General features: G+C 42.7%; 1 protein-coding gene across 1 annotated transcript in view; it reads left to right on the top strand.

The window, feature by feature from the left end:
* Positions 1-20342, top strand: part of COG5 (component of oligomeric golgi complex 5) — a 1241975-nt gene that overhangs the window by 575613 nt on the left and 646020 nt on the right. Inside the window, exon 7 of the mRNA XM_086929720.1 lies at positions 16712-16842. Coding sequence (XP_086785846.1) covers positions 16712-16842 — 131 coding nt within the window. The remainder of the gene's footprint in view (positions 1-16711; positions 16843-20342) is intronic.

The raw sequence follows: 20342 nt of genomic DNA, 5'->3' as shown, positions 1-20342 counted from the left end.
GTTTTCTAAAGTCTGCAATCAAGTCGAGGGTCAGCTATGATTAATTGTTTTTATATTTATGTCCTGATTTAAAAATGTGTAAATAACAAGTGTGAGTATAATCATTATGTAGTAGGGCTGCTAACGATGACATGTTCCCAGTTTTTAAATGATGCATTAATGATTACATTTGTACTGTAGGGCTGTGTTTTAGTATACTTTTATGGTTTTTAATTGTGAAAAACCGAATAAAGTTTATTTTGAATTGAATTGAGTTTTCTACAAAATATACCTATCTTTAACACAGCTAGACTAATCTAATTGGTCAGTTGATTTTTTAAATCTTGCCTGTGGTTTTGTTTGCATATATATTTTATCAGATTTTTAATTTTGGTGTTTTAATAATTTGTCTTTCTGTCTGTTTTTGATATTTTGACGGGGGGTTATATATGTGTAGAAAAATACATTTCTACAATATCATAACTCCATGTAAAGGTAAGCGTGAGCCTTCCAGATGAAAATGTGTATAATTTTGAACATTGTCTTGCTGAACACTGATAGAACGCGGAAGTATCATAATTACTTCTATATTCTGGCTGTCACCAGTCTTCATGTGAGCACTTTGCTACCTAGTGGCATGGTGAGAATCTGTTTTAAATGAGAATGGTACAAGGGTGTTTTTTATGTTTTCCCTGCTTTTTCCATCACCTAGACATGTCCATTAAAACTGTTGCGTTACCTCTCTTTAAACATGGGGTTTCAAAACCATTACCATGTATTTACACAGGGAAAACATTACAAAAGACGGCGGAAATACCACTTAAATTCATCATTTTCTGGATGTAGTATGCAGCTCACAGGGATGGGACTATAAACGTATTTAAACACAGTCTTTACGTTCTGCACCCATTATGTTGTGGGCCAGGGTGACATTCCTAAAGGAATGGGAGGAGTTAACTGGGATGGTACGTAACTTGCAATTCATCTATTGCTTAAAAGTTTCTTTCCTCTACGCCCAGTTAGTTTCCGTGAAAGCTCTTGCATTGATTCTAAAATATTACATTTATTGATTGTATAACTGAAATTATTTCGGTAGTTGGTTTCCTTTAATAATCTTACCAAGAGACCGGCTTAGCTGTCTGGTGAGAGCTCATGTAGCTATACTCCAAGCACACAACATACATTCACAGAAAGGGGGCTTTGAATATCCCCTTGCAGCATTTGGGTATGGCGTTCAGCTGTTTTTAGTCATGCCCTGTCCTTCTGCATCTTTTCCCAATCAGTGGCTCCCGGTGGCCTCCCCCACCCCTGTCCCTGTACTGATTTTGTTCACATTTATGTTCCCACTTCCCTATCCTCAGAACAGCTGAGCTGGAGAGCAGGTGAGTGAGATCTTACTCACCTAGCACCAGGGCTGCATCACCAGCCAGTGGAGGAGATAGGCATGATCACATGGTCCCTGGAACACCGTTTGGTTTAGAAGGAAGACCGTGGGTGCCCCAGAAAAGTACAGGGACGCCTACTTTCGGTCATCAACACCACCGCTTACGCATCAGAGAAACAAAATGCCAAATGCAAATCCTCAGAGGCCACCACAGCATCAAAAGCTTTTTTTCTGCAAAAGTAATTGGTTCAAAAGGTGCCCCCCATAATGCAAAGACACCAAGTTCAAATTTGCACCGCAGACTCAAATTTGCTTATATTGCTGGGTTTTGCCCCAGAAAGCCAGCAGCACCACCAAAAGTACCCAGCTGTGTTTAGGTGCTGCCAAGAGAGCAGCAGACCTCCGCAAAGGTCCTCTGAACAAGGTTTTTGTAGACTTCAGAACTCTAGGTGGTGGTCTTTTGTTTTTTTTCCCGGATTGCATGGTGCCATTTACTTTCAAAGTCATCTACGGTTGTTAGCTCTTCCTTGTTCAGCAACGCTGGACTTTTTATGAAGTGCACCCTAAAGCTTATAGAACACGTTGATCGTAATATTCTGATATGTTACATACATAGACATGTATTCTTTTATTATTGTTACTTTTCGATCAGGGAGGAACTGTTGTTCATACGGTTTAGCCCCCCCCCACCTCCACTTCCGCTCCCCCCACGAGTTTTCATCTTCTGTCTCATCAATATACTCTCCCCTGCCAATTCCTGTCTGTTTTTCCGCAGAGGAGGGGGCCAATTTAACCACCCACCCCGAGAATAAATAAAAAAACAAAAGCCAAGGGGAAATAATAAAGCCAAAAGGAGATCAAAAACAATAGAAAGTCCTGTGTCGTTGTGGCCGCAACGAAGGCCATTTATTAAAGAAAATCCAGGCAAAGGAGCACCTGCTACTGTACATGGGCTGAAAAAAAGAAATCTGTATTTTGTGCATATTATGGACCAGAAGGGCAAAGGCAACACCATAAATACCCACGTGAAAGTGTCCAGCCTACAGGAGTCCCCAGCAGCAATTTGTGTGTTTAAAACGTGGCACCATTAGTCTCTGACCTTGCCTGAGGCTTTTATTGATTTTAATCACTATTGAGGTTTGAGTGCGCTGGCCCATTTACCTTCAGCGGCTACGTTACCACATTGTTAAATGGTAAGATTCAGATTTACTTTTTTTCCGCAACTTTCATTGTATTGTAATGGTTTGGAAGGGGTTTATCTCAAAGCTTACAGAACCAAATACCTGGAAATTAGTGCTCACATCACAAATGTTACGCAGGCATTGATATTTATTAGGTATTTTTTTTTTTTTAATGTAGTTTGCTTTTCTATCCTGAGTACTTAGCCCTCTGCCTCCACTATCCCAAGCCTTTCAATGTGAGTTCTCCCACTCATTTATTACCTAACATAACAAATGTGTATTTACAAAGCGCACATTTACTCTTTGGCGCTGTATTAACTGATGTTCCTTATTACCCACCTCAGTCGTACTCATTTTATTGACCTCTAAAAGATGAAGGGCTGAGTGGGACGGCCGGGATTTGAGCCTGTGACAATGAGGTCAAACACAGACACCTGAAGTAGATGCATTAGTCCACTAAGCCACCAGAACCCAGCTATCTTCTCCTATTTTATTCAGAGTGGAAGGCTGGCATTGCCTGGCAGTCCAGGAAAGCCGTGTGGAATAGAGGGAGGGGTCTCGCCCATAAGTCCTCCCTCAGTTGTTCCATCTCCACCTTACTGTGTCTCCACCATGTCAATGTGCTCACCTTCAATCGTCTCTGTCAGCTCTCATTGGGTTGAAGCCTAGCAGACAGCGCAGCAGTCTGGTTGAGAAAGACTTCTTGGGGACATTCTGAATGCTGACCTAAGAATGCATTCCATCAATTACTAACGTTTGCCTTTGTGTTTGTCACTTACCCTTGCGTACTTTCTGTTCACTGACTCGGTTTGTTTTAGGCTCCTTTTTACCACCTCTCTGATTGGCTCCGTCTCTTCTTCCATGGGTGCTTCCTTATCTGAACTTTTTATTTCTTTTTTCTGCAGGCACTCAATAAGAGTGTGTGTTTTATCCATATTTCTTTATACTTCTTCTATCCCCCCCCCCCCCCAGTCCCTCTTATAAGCACAGTGTACTTCTGTGCAACCTATGCTCTCTACTTTGCAAACTTGCCCAGGTGGTGGTGCTAAGTCCCCAGACCTGCATCACACTTCTGTGTGCTTCTATTTTATTATTTTACATATAGTGTGAACTCCACAGCAGTGCCATTAGTTACATTATACAAGGTTGTGTGGGGAGAATAAGTGATTTACTCAGATGTTGAGCCGACGCCAAGACTGGAACCGGATTCCCCTTGTTCCAAAGTCGGCAGTCTGGGCCATAAGGCCACATCATCTGCCACGCCCCCACTGCTCTCTGTATTCCTTATTATTTGGTCTGTATGCTTCTCCCTTACTTCTGCATTGCCTAAACGCCTCCCTGGCCAACTTTCCAGTTAATTCCTCTTTAGCAAATTCAATAGGCACTTAAGCCTAGACCTGTGACTTTGCCAATGAGTGTTGCTTTTTGAATTGATAGCTTCAGGTAAGGCTGTTTCCTGCTTCTTCCTCATTAGCCTGCGCAGGGCTCTTGGATCAGCGGTGCCCCTATGTAAGTAGGTAACCCGAGCTGTGCCTAAAATGAAGGCCAGAAATATGCTAGTTTGTAGGCACTGAAATCCTACTGCTGATAAAAAGGTTCTGCAACTCATGGTTGTCTTACATGCTTGAAAGCTGCCAGATGGGTGTGTTTTTGAATCTGCGTATCGTAGATAATGGTGGGTCAGCATTTTATTTTCAAAATTTGGTAAGTATAATGTGGCAGAAAATCCTTGGGAGACTTCTAGTAAAATAGTTAGAGTTGGCCCCTCCACTTATGGAAAGCCCGAGTCCGTACTTCCCCTGCTTGCACTCGTTGCCAAAAAGCTATGAGTGATTTCCACCTCACAATGTGCTTGTGTCCTGTTATTCACAAATACTGGGACGTGTCCATATTAGCCCATGTGTGAGAACACACACTGATGTACACCCTAGAATTGCATTACTAGGCATTTTGGATGATCTAGGGATTCCTCGGGGGGGATAGAACTTTGGTGCGGCTGTGTATGTTGATAGCGAAGACAGACATAGCCAAGCATTGGAATTCCCCAGTAGCTCCACCATCTATAGTGGCCTGGATGAATGATATGGACTGCAGCTCCAAGATGGAAGAGACTATTTACAGTCAGTGGCGACTGGTATCTAGAAGGAGGGGGAGTGGGCGGGCGCACATGCAAATTATATATATTTTAAAAAGCGTGCAATATAAATATAAAAAAATTAACTTACCATACGACGTCCTCCGGTCCTGACCTCTTCTTTGGAACTGGAGCCGGAAGCAGCAGCTCTCTTGGCCAATCCCACTGCTGCTCCCAGCTGCATGAGAGCAGCCCTAGGATTGGTGGGAGCGGCCTCACTCGGCTCTAGAGGTTTTGGCTTGCTCTAACCGAGACAGCTGGGTTATAGTTGTTTAAATTGCGCATGTGTGGCTGGCCATCACAAGACGGCAGGAAAAAAAAGACATGCACACTTTGAACAATGCTTTTCCCAGCCCATCCTCTTCGCTGCTGAGTGACATGCTGCTGTCACTCAGCAGCGGCCCCACCCACGTCCTGACGCTCTGTTCAGGAGGGGGCATGAAAAATAAAATGATAACCTAAATTACCATTTTATTTATCATCTCTGGGGCGCTAGAGTGTGAGGGGGGATTGTTAAGTGGAGCTGCCCCTGTTTACAGTGCAAAGGGATGCCCTCGTCAATACAAGAACGTTTTTAACAGAAATGGTAGACATATCATGGGCTGCACAGATGAAGCCGGGACGGACTTGTGACTTCCCTCATAACCAGGGGTGTTCACAGCTTGAGAAGTAGAGGAGGCAAGGGTGGACCATGTAAGTACTGTTTATCCTAGTAGAGCGACTGGTTATATTTTATGCAATAACAGTGAAAAAGGTGTTTCTATTTAAAAAAAATAAAAAAATTGAAAGAATTGGTAAGTGCGCTGTTTTAAGATGTTTTACGTTTTTTTTTACAAACCTTGTTAGGCATCTATGACACTGTGTTTTTCTCCTCACCAAGGAGTCCCTGTTACTGGTGTGTGTTTATTTAGTCTGTACACATGTGGCTAACTGCTTCAAAGGCTCACAGTAGACATAGAGATAACGAAAGTGACTGCCTAACTTTGACCAAATGACTTCAGAGAACATGATGTAACATGACTTTTGACTTTCAAGACTTCACAGAAAGTGATATTGCACAATCTTTGACCCCTAGTGTCTATTTTGTAACCATTTCTTATTGAAAGCAGACTAGTGTGACATGTTAATAAGAAGAAATCGATCCACTGCGTAGCACCCAGTTCAATTGTATTTTAATACACGGATTTAATCTTCGATCTGGACTTTCCAAGCCACCTATATAGTTTTAACCTGGGCAATGCACTACTATATGGGATGGAAGTGCAACCCTCACTCTTATGTCATGATTATTTCATTTTGTGTATGTGCTTACCTTACTACAGAGCAGCGGGACAAGAAACTGCTTTGATAGCGGTTTTCACCAACACTAACAATTTAGGGCAGATAACAGCTATATGAGCACTGTATCTTTGAGGATCCATTCCTGTAATGGGAACTATTGATAAATTTATTTTTTAGTTTCCTTTAATACAAGGTGTATAAGCGGCTCAGAGTGTTAATATCATTGGTAAAATATAAGTAGTTGGCAAGTACAATGTGAATCTTAAAAAATCGATGGCGCAACTCTAACTTACGGTGGATCAGAGATATTGAGCTTTGTATATTTAGGGTTTGATTCTTGCAATGAATCCTTTCGAGAAGTTTGTTTTTTCGTTTCCTGATAAATATTTGTTTTAGATTGAATGTTTATAAACCAATTATGCTCTATACAAGTATAAAATTGATTAAGTACAACTAGATTGCAAGTTGAACGTTAATCAGGGTACTTAGTTGGCACAGTGTACTTTTGCTCGGACCGGCAAGGATATGCCAAGTGGTGCACGGCTGAGGTTTGACCCCAGCTATGAGTTTTTTTGAAGAGGTTGACTCTTTTTACCTTTTTGGTGAATGAGCTTTGTATCACGGTAAACTTAGTGGATGGTTCTTTCACTGTAATTGAAGTTTGCTAATAGAACAATAATTGGAAACTTTTTTTGAGAATGCTCATGAGGTTTGAAGAGACTGCTGGCACCTCAACTATGGTAGTTTTTATTGTAATTAAGGTTAGATTTTGTGGGTTTGTGCAGTTGAATGTAGTCATACGCACAGGGTGAAACTGAATTGTAAAATCTGAGAGGTTTATTTGCTCATCTTTGTCAGATGGATTTGGTGGATCTTGGAAAGACAGTTGTAACCGTGCTGCATTGAGTTTTTATTATAAACAATGAGGCAGTAGGACCTGATCACAATGAGTATCATACATTTTGAGGATACAGATTGTTAGAACTGGGATTTCTGGTTGGCTAAGGCTTGCGTCAAAGCCAGGCAGAAACCACCACTCTAGTCAGGGCAAGGGAGTCACACGCCAAGATAACCCCTGCTCACCCCCTTGGTAGCTTGGCACGAGCAGTCAGGCTTATCCCGGAGGCAATGTGTAAAGCATTTGGGCGCGCACACAGCAACAACATCCCAGGCACACTAAAAAAAGGAACTCCACACAAGGTTATATAAAAATAACTTTTGTATTCTTAAAACACATCAGATAGAAATCCCACAATATACATTGTGCCAACTGACAAGGGCAATATTCACAAGGGATTATTTACACAGGACAGGGCCATGTGGGCCACTGTCAGGATCAACACTTAGTAGAAATAGCACAGAGTAACTGCAACACCAAATAACAATTATAGACCACAACCAGTAACCACTGGTAAAAGGTAGGTACACACTACTCAATACTAATAACCATAGGCATAGATCACGCAGGGACACATAAACTCACTAGTATAAACTATACTAGGCAAAACACCCTCCTAAGCATGAAAAAACATTTAGAGGTATCACAGGTATAAAGGCATTGCACATTACGCATAAATCACATTAGGCCTAACCTGTATAAATACAGTAGGCAAGCTCCTCACTAGTCTAAACACATTAGACCCTACCCCCTAATCATAACTCACATTTAGGGGCGTAAATCACAGTGAAGCACAATCTCACTAACCCAAACCTCCATAGGTAAAACCATCTCTAGAGGTGTCAACACAGGGTGCGTAAAACATACTAGATGCATTACATTTCCTAGCACCACATTTAAAGCACATCAATCACATTTAGGGCCTTGCGCCCTATCCATAAACCAGCCCCCTGGCCAACTGGCCATCTCAAGAAGGGGCTCAAATGCCCTGTGTCCAGAACGTCAGGGCGCGCTGCCCGTGCATCGCCAGTCAGGGGTGCGCCATCTGCGCAAACCTAAACGTTGCAGCTGCCCACTTCTTGCTGGGCAGCTGAGAACCATCACAGGGGGCCTAAACGCTGCAGCTGGCACAAAGTGCTGCGCAGCTGTGACATGCCAAGGTAGGGGTGAAGGGAGTGCGACTCACTCCTGGATTCACAAAGAACAAGTCCCCCTAAAAGAAATACCTAAACGGTGCAGCTGCCCACTACTTGCTGGGCAGCTGTGAACTCAAAACTGCGACATGGGCCCTCACTGGCCCTTAGGACAACTGACTGCGCCCATGTGCAGCCCTCTGGCTCTAGAAACACATATTGCGCATACTGTGGAGCCCACTAGGCTCTGAACACACGTGAGCCCTCTGGAATAAAACTGCGCCACAGGATTGGAGCCCTCTAGGCTCGGGAATAACACGCTGGAGCCCTCTAGCCTCTAGCAAATAATGGGGGCGGGAGAGCCACCTAGGCTCCTGAACCAAACATGCCCCCTAGCACTGTGGAGCGCACGGGCTCCTAAAATCATCATGCCCCCTTATAATGAACTGGCACCTCACGGGCTCTTTAAAATAAACTTGCCCCCTCGGTGGAGCCACGTAGGCTCTGAAAACATTCTCCACAGGGGATAGAGCGGCCCTCTGCCATCCGGGGCCGCTCGGGGAATGAGACTGCCACTTCCCCTGCCCAGCCCTCACTTACCGGGCTCCGGCGCATGGGGACTCTTCCTTGTGCCTCCAGCGGGGCTCCCTCCCGATCACGAGAGCCCTGCCCACCATGCTGCCTTCCTCTTGGGGTGCCGGCGGGGGAACTCGGCCCGGGGAGCCTAGATGGTGCAGTGGGCGGGGCTCTCTCCCTCTGGAGAGCCTCGCGGCCGCACTTCTGCTGCGGGGCTCTCCCCTCCACTTGGGAGCCCCGCAGCACCGCTCACGCCGGCATCTTCACCCGGTCACCCATCTCGGGACCGGGGCTCATCACCGGCAGTTGAGGAGGCGGGGTGCGCCCCAGGGAACTTCAGCAGGGCGCTCCAGTGCACAGAAAGAGCCAGGTGCCTTCCTAAACAAACCCAGCACTCACAAGGTGCTGGGGCAACCTCGGAGTCTCAGGACTACAAGCATCCCAGCAAACAGGTTCAAGGGCATAGCTGGGCCCAGGGAGGCAGCCTCCTGGCAAGTCCTCCTAGGCCCCAGCAGCAGCACGCCCTCTAAAATCAGCACCCAAAAGCAGAACATTTTACATGGGGTCACAGCCCCTTTTTATACAGCATTTCCCTTTGTTTCCAAGGTGCAGGCAATGGGAGAACCAGCTACAACTGGTTATGGGGAACTCTTGAGCACTTTGTTTTGCTCAGCCCCTCTCTCCCTTTCACTGGCCAGGCTAGGGACATCAGACGCACCACACGGGGTGGAGCCAGCATTGTTGAGGGAAGGCCCAGCCCTATTCAGGTCCCAGGTGCGCTCCTCCCTCCCATCAACATGTAGATCTCTCCATTCCCCATCGGGGCAGACCCATCCTGACTCCTGGAGCCAGGCACACCAGCCAGCTCCAGCCATTCACCAGTCAGACAGCCAATTCACATACACTGCACAGACATGCCAACTTCTAAAAGTGGCACTTCCACACTAGACACGATAAATCTGCACACATCATCACGCAGCATTTAATCTCACGAGTTCGCACATACCAAACTCGCCCCTGCACTCCCCACACATCAGGAACTACCATGGACACACTAATTCCCCATGTATTCCTATGGGAGGGCATTCCACTCTCACCACACATACACAGAGAGCGCACGCACTTTACTCTGGACCACAGTGAAAAAGTGCACAGAGGCCTAAAATCACCAACACCAGGTTACAGAAACAGGCTAGGAAAATGCAAAAAGTTTTGGGGTGAACTTCCAAAGGGCCAAGTCCAACACAGATACGAAGCAAGACTTTTGGCTCTTACTGCCATTGTTTAATTGAGAAGAGACATAATTTGTACAATGTTGTCGCTAGTGCTTTAAGATATATATTGCTGGTGTTCTTGTTCTCTCTAATTTTGTTTTAGAAAAACTGAAAATTAGACCACTAAATGCAAACAGATTATACCTGTTGGTCAGATAAAGGTGATACAGAAAATAATACTAGCATTTAGAGAAAGTTAATCGTATGGTGTGAATAATCAACAAGTGCTCTGTAGATCCATAGGTAAGCAGTGAGAAGTGAGTGGATGGTTTATTATGAGTTTTTAAGTAATCTGCTAGTAAGACTTAGGTAGTTGTTGACTTGTATCTGTTTCTGAAAATTGTGGGGTGATCTTGTAATATTGGCACTCACCTCGGTTCAGCTATAAAGAGTATCATGGTGGTAACCTGGATGCTAAAATTAAAGCTATCTTAAGGTGTATTTAGCGTAGCTATATATTGATAAGAAATGTTGCTTTTGAAATTATGGACAATGGAGGTTGTTAGAAGTGAAACTTGGGACTATATGGACCTATTGGTTTATTAGTTAATGTTCATAATACAAAATCCATATTTGTCACAAACCCAAAACGGCGAGTGCACCTAAAATTTCGTTAACAAAATAATTAGTAGAGGTAGTTTCCACATATCACTAATTCCTCTTAAATATTATATTATCATGGATGTCCTAAGTGCCTGTGGGGACATTCTAATAAGTACAAACAAATGTAATATAATAAAGTACAATGAGAATATCCATAGGGATTTAATTTTTTATGTTTTCTATATATTGGTGATAAACATAGAGGTTATAAATACCTAGTAAGGATTTATACACCGTGCAATATTCAAATTAGATATACGTGACCCACAAAAATGGTTTAGTTTTTAAATGGATTCTTTTGAGTTTCTGATTGTTATCCTCACAGCCCTGAAAAGTGTCCTTTTTCAACCACAAAACATGTGATGGCTGTACCACATGAACAACAGAAAAACTCTTCTTAAATGCACACATCCTTGGAATTATTTAAATTACAGATGCATCTCCCTTTCACAGCTAAGGTCGAAATCCTCCTAGCTTTCCGTTTTGTGTTTTGACTCCTGTTGTGTTATTAAAGATTAGTGCCTGTGATGTGATCAATGTATCATAAATCTCATGAGATCATGACCTTGTATCAAATATGACGACAACTCAAAAGTCTTTGTTAAGCAACAAGACTGATGTTACTTCACCCTTTCTAAATGCTGCGAAGCAGCTAGCACCGAACAACAACACTGCACACTATAAAATATCAACTTTTGTGACTTCCAGCTTTTATTTTGTAAATGGCATGATGCCAGAGAAATAATGGTTTGTTTCTTTGCGGTACAAAATATTCTAAAGAGCTCATGCCATCATATATCATTAGATTGTTGATTCTAGTATTTTTCTCTTGAGAAAATGCCCCAGTGTGCCATTTTTCTCACATTACATTTCCAATCGTAAACAATTTTAACAACCTTTTTGCATTGCTGTGTAGGAATTTCCCTGTTAATCGTGAAGTCCCCTCTCCCCTATGTGACCCATTTTTGCATACATCTCTGCTAGACTGTCAATTGTGGTGGAATTATGCAAGCTGAGAACCCACAATGGCTGAACCTCTACCCTATAGATCGCAGTCAGTGTCACTAGTAAAAGGCTAAAATGGGGGTCACGTAGCTGGGTCAGAACAAAACAATTATAAGTCGTAACAGGGTTGGGGATGTTGAAATGAGAGTGGGGGTTGGGGGGGGTGTTCTGGTACTGCAGTCAAACTTTAGTTACTTAAGAGATGTGGCATTATGTCATCAAAAAGTATGGAAAAAATCTCCAGTGAGGCATATGTTGTGCGATTGCAGTTTTGTCTGTTTTTCGTTCCTTTCACGTTATTAAATACTACTAGGGTATTGTGTGTAGGTGGTTTACAACACAGGGCTCTCATACTGCTCTGGTTTTAGTAGACTTCTGTGTGCGTGATATAAACTCACTTTTGAGCATCCATTGTAGAGTCTGGTCTCTCTGATCCAAGACAAGAGTTTTAGGGTTCTCACAGGCAGTGTAAAGTAGTACCATGTAGATGCATTTATCTTACTTTTGTATATCTTGTTTTATTAAGCGCAACTCATCCAAGTAGGTGTCCAGGTTCTGTACAATATAACAGTTTGGGTTGATTTAATCCCTTACATATAACCACCATGTAACTAATTAAGGCATAAAGATAATGACAAGGATTCAAACTAGTCTCAAAATGGACCATTGAGGAAAGGGAACAGTTAATAAAAAGCACATCAAACTGATGTTGCACAGAATTGAGAGGGTAGAAAAAGGCAGTAGATTTAGGAGAAAAGAATAACCGGAAGGGAAAGATTTTAGGACAAATTGATAGAGGGGAAATTTGAGGAGGAGAGACCTCAAGTAGAAATTAACCAAGTGTTTACGTTCAGAAGCGGGGTGGGAGTAAAGTGGAACACAAGGCCAAAGAGTGGTTACATTCTGGGAGGGTAGTATCCACAAAATTCAAGAAGAATATGAAGGGGGTCTTAGGAAAGACAGAGGTAAACTGAATAATGTGGAGAACAGTGAAAGAAACATGTCCGGTAAGACACCTAGAGTAGAAAGGAACGCAGAGTATATGATCAGAGAAAGGGCAGAAGTTGAGGAGGATGTGAAGTGAGGCAAAGATGAAGGGTGGGAGACGAGGACAGTGGAATTAGGGGAAGATCAGGGAATTTAAAGATGAGTGGCGAAAAAATAAAGTAAGCAGGGGTCAGCAAAGGAGATGAACTTGGGCAGCTGGTAAACCAGTGTGTCTTTAGTCCTTTGCAAAATTAGAGGTAGTCTTTAAAGTATCTAAGATCAGCTAATAATGAGCTCCATGTAGTTTTGAGTTGCACTGGAGAAAGGCTGTATGACAGTTCATTTTTTTTACTCCATGCGAAGTTTATTGATACTGCTCCAAATGCTTTATTTGTAAATGTATCTGACATTGATGTCCTGAAAAATCTGCTATGGCTCAGGCCTTTTTGACCCCTTATGGAGATACCTGGACTAAGCATAGAAATGTCCCATCTGTGGCATGTCTCAATTATTGAACTTGGTAGCACTGCACGCTCAGTTCCAAAGTGATCAGGGGGACCCTAGACACATTTCTGATCTGAAATTCTTTATTTAATCCCCTTCTCGCTGATTTTCACTCACCCATGTCACTTTTTTCCTGTTATCGCTGGTCCACAACTCATACCTTCTAAGGTAGCCTGATTAGCAGGTAGTGTAGCCGAAGTGGTGTAACTCTGCCTTGATATCCAGCAGATGGCCAAATTGTACACGGACTCAAGAATAGCTTTGTGCTGCCGCTTTTCCAATAAACAGTAAACAGGACCAAATGTTGCGGTAGCAACGTGGTAGAGTAAAGTGGAGAGGGTAACAAGCAGCTGTACATGATGATTTTAAGGGAAGACTTGCGTAAAAGTGTTAATTACTGATTGTACTGCTATTGGCCCATCTCTTTATGCAGTTTGCCAGTGAAGCAACATTACAATGAGCTGTACTGTTGAGGTGTGGTAGTAGAAAGGTATTCAGAGTCCTGTGATTTGCCGTCTTTGGGACTTTTCTCCATTGGGTGCATCACCTTCCATTATGCCACCTGTCCAGGTTGTTCTTGTTGAGTTTAGCTGAAATTGTTCACCATTCTAACCCTGGCCGGTGCATCTTTTTACAGTTGCACTACTCTTAATTGTTTAGTTAGTTCCAATCACTCTATGGGCAGCATCGATCCCAGGATAAGATATGGATATACTCTCCATGAGAGTCAATGGCTACTTATCATAAGCTAAGTAAGCAATATCTGCATTCCAGAACTAGATTGCATTTATTCCTTTTATGATAGCTCTGTGAACTGGCCAATGAGAAGGCTTTAGAAAATCACCGAAGAATATCTACAGATAGGATTTACTACGATAGGCGCATCATTTATTTAGGTAAGGCAGTCTCCTTTCTGCATTCAATTTAGGTCAGTTATGCTTAGGGTTTGCCTATTTTGGGAGAGGAGTAATTAGCCTTTCAGTGTGACTTAAGTGAAGTGTAAACTCTGGGGACCCCAATGCCTTGCTGGTTGATCCCCTAGACTCAATGTCAACAGGGCCTCAAAGGGTATGTGAGTAAATGTGGTTACAGAGAAAATCAAACAATCTGGATGCCTGTGTGATATTGTCTTTGTTGGGCCTTTCAATATGGACATATATAGCAGTATATGTAGATGTCTGAGCTCTAGTCTTGCATTACCTTGGACACTCGTACTACTCAGCCTTTTCGGGAGATTGGCTAGTTGAATCTATATGTGTTCTAAAAGTGGCGTCAGTCCAGTGTAGAAATAAGCACGAAGAAGACAGTGCTATACTATTTAAATTAAAACGTCTTTGAAAGATATTTATTGATGTTTGATTGAACATCATTACACTGGCATTAAGAATCATCATCCTTCACTAGAGTCATCATCCTTCGCTGAATTCATCAAATATGGATTTGTTTTTGAGTGTATGTAATAACTGCAGTTGCGGCGCAAGAGTAATCAATATGTATTTCATTGTAAAAGCACTAATGCTTTTAAGAACTGTTTTCAAGTGGACGTAACCTTGCAGAAGCAATTGCTAATAGTTTAAAGGGTGTAATACACCATGATGTGCGTCATATATTAGGGTGGAGAGAAACTAGAAAATAGGAGTAAATGTCCGTTTATGCTACAGGTCTGTCAAATCAATGCTTCTGGCCTATTCTTAAGACTGCCCTTCTCTCATAAGTAATTCATAAGATTTGCAGAAGAATGTGTATTTACTAAAAGTTCTAAAATGAGTGGTGAAGTTGACTCATATTTGGTGAGAAAAGTAGAAGAACTAGTAGGGGATGTCCTACTCACTGTGAATAACTTAATGTTTTTGTCTTTTGGTGTAGTGCCAGTTATTGTGGAAGAACTTATGATTTATATGGATTCTGTGCCCAAGTTCTCTGTAATTGGCCGTGAATTTGTAAGGGACGGAGAAAGCCTTACAACATGCCTAGTGGCTGCAGAGATAATCCATTTAAGTTGAATGTGTTTTATGAATGAAGAGAGAGTAAAGTGAAATAATGCCTACTCAGTAGAGTAATAGTATTTGTAACTAAAAGGAAGACTTTATTGGGGGGACTATGGCAGAGAGAGCTTAGGCTAAATTGTAAAATAATGTCAATTCTGTGTAGTACAATGTACCATGATAGTTGAATTAAAAAAAGTGTTCACAGGATGACATCTACGTTTGGAGTGCATATAGTTGGGACAGATTAGTATAGTTGCTAATGACATATCGTTCATATGTAGTACATGGGTTCCAGTCAGCTCGAAATGTGTGATTTGGAGAGTATTGGAATACAGCTCCTTTGGTCGTCCATTTAAATTTTGGGAAAATGTGCCATTGTTCCCTGAATAGGAAACCCTTGAGGACATTCTTACATTTGACAGAAGAAATCCACGAAGAGCATGATCTGTTTCATGTTACTAGTGGCTAAACTCTGGTTATTCAGAAATCGAGATTCTAAAAAATTCCCAGCTTGCACAGAAGAGACAAAAGTGTGGATAAAACGAAAATATGGAAAATAAGGATTTTTTTTTAGAACCGAAATTTGGACCAATTTTAAAGAGATGGGATCTACTCAAAATGTCTTTTAATGAGCTTTAACTTTTTAGTAGGAAGTGGGATTTATTTCCTCTACAATAGTCATTTAAAGACATGATCATATTTTACAGATAAAATTATTACCCTGCTTTATTGATTCACATGCACCTTTGTATTATGTTTTTCTCATAAAGTGAATGTTAATATTTGAAGTCTATTCAGAGGTACTTTTACATTTTGTGATACTGCTCAAGTTTTTAAAGTTGCATAAAGATGTAATACATTTTGCTTTCCAAATTAATTTTTGCTGTATTAGGGATACAGTGATAGGTGATATGGATATGTTATGCAAATTAAGTTTGATTGATTACTCCAGTTGAGGTGTCAGATTGGTTAGCTTCTGCAATGATTAGGGAAAAAAACCTCAATATTACTGTGTGTGTTGAGCTGAGATAATTGCATTGTCGCCAGCACTCTGCCAAACATTAGAGCACATATATTCTGACATATATTACACTTTAAAAAAATCCTCCTTGTAGCATGATCAGTAAGTAAATCATAAACCTCCCCATAGTTTGACCATGTATCAGAAATAAGATTGGACGTCTTAAGAAAATCCTGCGCAATATCCACATTAAAATAGATCTGTTTCTTAAAGATACAGAGAGGATAGAACTATGTAAAGGCTGTATACATGAAAGAATATTGATGTTTTTGACTTTGCTTACTTGATTCAAAATGAGTCTTTTATTCTTGAAGGTCAGATCATACAGAAATGATTATTGCCATTCTGCATCTAGTTGCAGAAGGGAGAGTGTAATGCTTGCTCTTATTCTCTTGAACTGTCATAAATCGAATTTGCACCAGTGAGCATATAAAATCCTCTTTTGTACACTGCCATACATATGGTGCTGTATTGTAGGAAATAAATACCCAATTTTCATAAAAAAGCTATTCACAGTTATTGATTGTTAAGCACCTACTGAGAGATAGATTCAGGAGCTCATGTGAGGCACGGTTTCTTTTGATGACAGTTTTAGTTTGAGGTGGTGTGATACTGTGGATACAGAGCCAAAAATGATAAGTCTTAAAGGCGCAATAATCTTGGAAAGGGTCAAAGCAGTGTATAACATTATTAACTCATATTGGCCTTGCATCACAGTCAAATGTGGCATTCATTTAATATGCTTTTTTATTTGCTTCTGCAGATTATTTGTCACAAGGAATTGACCTCTCTGGAATTGAAGTAATTGAAAACGACCTACTTTTTATTGCAAGAGCACGATTAGAGGTGGAAAATCAAGCAAAGCGTTTACTCGAGCAGGGAGTTGAGACGCAGGTAAGAAGCATATATTAATTTGTATTCATGCATACAATTCTGACAGAACATTGTTATGTTTGTTACAAAAATCTAACCTTTTGTGAAGTTAAAGAAAACGTACCTGTACTTTTGAAGAGGTACATTGTAGAGTTCAGTGCACAAAGGTGTTAATCCGTAAGTGCCATGGCACCCTACCCACACACAGTGCTTTTTTGAGGATTAGGCAGTTCATGCTAAAGTTCTCATAATGTGTTTTCCACAAGAAATATCCAGGCCAGATTTGCATCTTGGATGTTGGGAAATCTAAAGGTACCCAGAGTATGTAGACACCCATGGAGGGAACTGAGAAAATACCCCAAATTTAGCAACGTTTTTTTGTTTTGTTTTTAATATTAAAAATGTGCTGTTTATGATAGTATGGTTTTCTGGAAAAATGGCATCTCAAAAGGTTTGCTCTGGTAAGAGCACCCTTTCCCCAACATTCAGTATCAAAGTTGGGAGAGGGAGGGGGCATAACCGTTTTACCACAGTAACATTTTTGCAATTATCTAAGTGGTAATCAATTATTTTTATACCTAGTTGCATGTGGTGGTACAGAGCCAGAGTGGATCCTAAAGATTTAACTGCATTGGTCCTACGTGCCGGTAGGTGGCATACGGCACAGTGCCAACTTTATTCCGTCCAGATTCCTAGAATGGAACTTTTTTGTTTGGAAGAGAGATCATACGGGAAGGAGGGAAAACATTCAGGAATCTACACTTAGAGTATCTGACTGAATCCTATTGCTTAGAATAGATACTAAAGAAGTACTTCCCATGGGGGTGGGTCTGTGGATTGACTCTGATCAAGTCATGCAGGACCAAGTGAGCAAAAAGCCCTTCCTATCGGAGGCAGTAGTCCTTCGTGAAAGTGTGTATTGACGCCCAAGTCACAGCGTGACAGATGCCAGTTCAAGCACTCTGCGTGCCAGTGCAGTGGTAGTGGGCTTGCCCATGGTGGAATAGGCCCTCACTCCTTCCAGAAGCTGCTTCTCAGCTAGTGCATAGCAGATCTTAATGTGAAAGGTTGTACACCTTGATAAAGTCCTTTTCTACACTGCTTTGCCACAGAGAATCTTGCAAAGAGCGGATTGTCCACCCATTGGTATTTGGTATGATTGATATCGAAACTCACGGGTCTTTTAGGACCCAGCCATCCGGCTCATTGAAATATTCTATATTCTGTGATTCCACACTTCTAATACAAATGGTGCCTCACTGGTGGTGGGTGGGCCGATCGCCCGCAAATGGAAATTCCCCTAAAATGCACTGGTGCAACATCAAGATTTTTCCTTTCAGATTCGCTCATTCTGGCAATGTGAGAACCTGCTGATTTTAGACTTGATCAGCAACGAAGGACAACTAACAACTCCACACATTTCTGAAATGAAAACTAGACACTCAGAGGGGTTTACGGTGGTGTGACTTGCATGTTTCCAAATATGATTTCTTACCCTGATTGTCCTGCAAACATCAAAAGTAGGCTAAAATCATATTCTTCACAAATTGTTCGGCTTTTGGGAGGGAAAGTTTGGAATGTCTGGGGAGTGGCAAATTCCTACCACTTAGTGTTCCTGCACTTTTACTTTTTACAATGGTACCCCACTTGTTTGGCTGGGCTTTTCGCCTGCAACAGAAACCAGTCAAAACTTGGACCGTGTAAAGCGTATGTGGTGTTAACAGTGAGTTATTGTCCCTTGCTTCGATGTGCACTAGGTTCACACACCCATTGAAGAAAGCTATTCAATCTGGAGAAGAGCGGGAACGCAGTGTGGTAATACTATGGCAATTGGCTGGAAGTGCGCACATTTTCTGTCACAAAAATATGGGGGGGAAATAGTCTTTTTTTTCCTTCCCAATCTTAAACGTTCACAAGCCTACACTCGGTAAGACAACTTAATGGGATCCTCTCAAGCTACACCACCCTGGATTGCCCTTGGTCTAAGGTTTCAGAAATGTGTAGGGTTGGTGGGGTTCCCTGGTTGTTGGCTGACCCAGAACCTGAAGAATATGGACATTCACTATAGCAAGTGAGAGGAAATTGTGATTTCTTTGGACGTAGTTTTGACATATGAGCTGGCAGTAAGAGGATAAACCAACTACTATGCAGAAATACTGTCTGGTGCCCAGGATGCTAGGATGGCCCAGAACAACACCCCATTCCTTTTTTTCACTTTTTCCCTGGTAGTGTGATAAGCTTTCAGCCTGCCCCTCCACTCCCACACCTCCATGTCAGAAGATTTGTCTATTTACCACCTATCTGCTAATCCTAGGGGAGTTCAGACGGCCCACAAGACCATCAGGGGAACAATTTAAGAATCAGAATGGGATGCAGGGCTTGCCCATCACAGCACTGGCCTGCAGCTCTACCAACGAGCATCGTCTTTTTGCCTCCGTGGCAAGCCTAAATGGAGGAATGCCCATATATCAAAATTGCACCAACATTTGCTCATGCTTGCCATGGGGAGGGCTGCATAACTTGGGCTCTATGCCAAAAGCGAAGTAGAAAGTCAGGGACAGGTTGTCTCTCTCCCAATTAGATTTTAAACTATCTGCCATCAAGCAGAATGTCTGCCCCTTCCTGCCTGGGAGGAAATGGATGTAAACTCCACAATCTGACCCTGCAGGGAAGCACAAGTAGGACTGTTTGGGCTTTAGGTGTGGGAGTACAGCAGAAACCAAGGCAGGCGGGCCCCTATCCATTCTTTAAAGAAAAAAAAACTCTGGGCATCTAGTGGGCTTTATGCACCCCCTTTCCACCCATCAGGGCAGATAGGGAGCAAATTAGAAAAACTGTTGTGACTCGATGCCTGGATAAGCCAAGCCATCCGTTTGTTGAAAAAAATATATAAAAAGCCCTGGTGTCTGGTGGGCTTTCTGCCCCTCCTGGGAAGGGCAGATTGGGCATAAACCCCTGTATCTTGCACCATATGGGGCAGAAAGACCGACTATGCGCATTTAACCCCTCCCACGCTGCTGACGAAACCGTTCCGTCACGCCCCTCAGGTGGGCTGTGCTGGTGACGGAACAGTTCCGTCACGGCCCGCTCGCCACGCCTGCGCGGCGCTGATTTCGTGCCTGCGCGGAGCGTTCTATTGAGCGGGCGGGGCCGTGACGGAACCGTTCCGTCACAAGCGCAGCTCACCCGAGGGGCGTGACGGAGCGGTTCCGTCACCAGCGTCGGAGCGCCGCGCGCCCCTGCCCCCCCCATGCCCCTTAGCACTGCGGCGGAATAGTCTCCACAGCGAAAGGGTTAATGAGGATGAGCACATGACCATGCATAGAGACTCTTCATGCCATCCATGGATCCTAGTGCGTAGAACGTTCCTTGAGAGCACCGTCTGACGTTACCTGTGGAGCGATCTGCCAGGGAGTGGTACCACTGGAAAGAGGCTATTCCCTTCCAGTGATATCTTTCATCTGGTGATTGATACTCAGGGGGGCCGAGATATTTCTCGTTCTCCCTTCGAAAGCTGCTGT

Source organism: Lissotriton vulgaris, chromosome 1_1 (genome assembly GCF_964263255.1).
Source record: "Lissotriton vulgaris chromosome 1_1, aLisVul1.2, whole genome shotgun sequence".
NCBI classification, from domain to species: Eukaryota; Metazoa; Chordata; class Amphibia; order Caudata; family Salamandridae; genus Lissotriton; species Lissotriton vulgaris.
The sequence above is the reverse complement of the archived record's forward strand: the minus strand, read 5'-3'. Positions and strand labels throughout refer to the sequence as shown.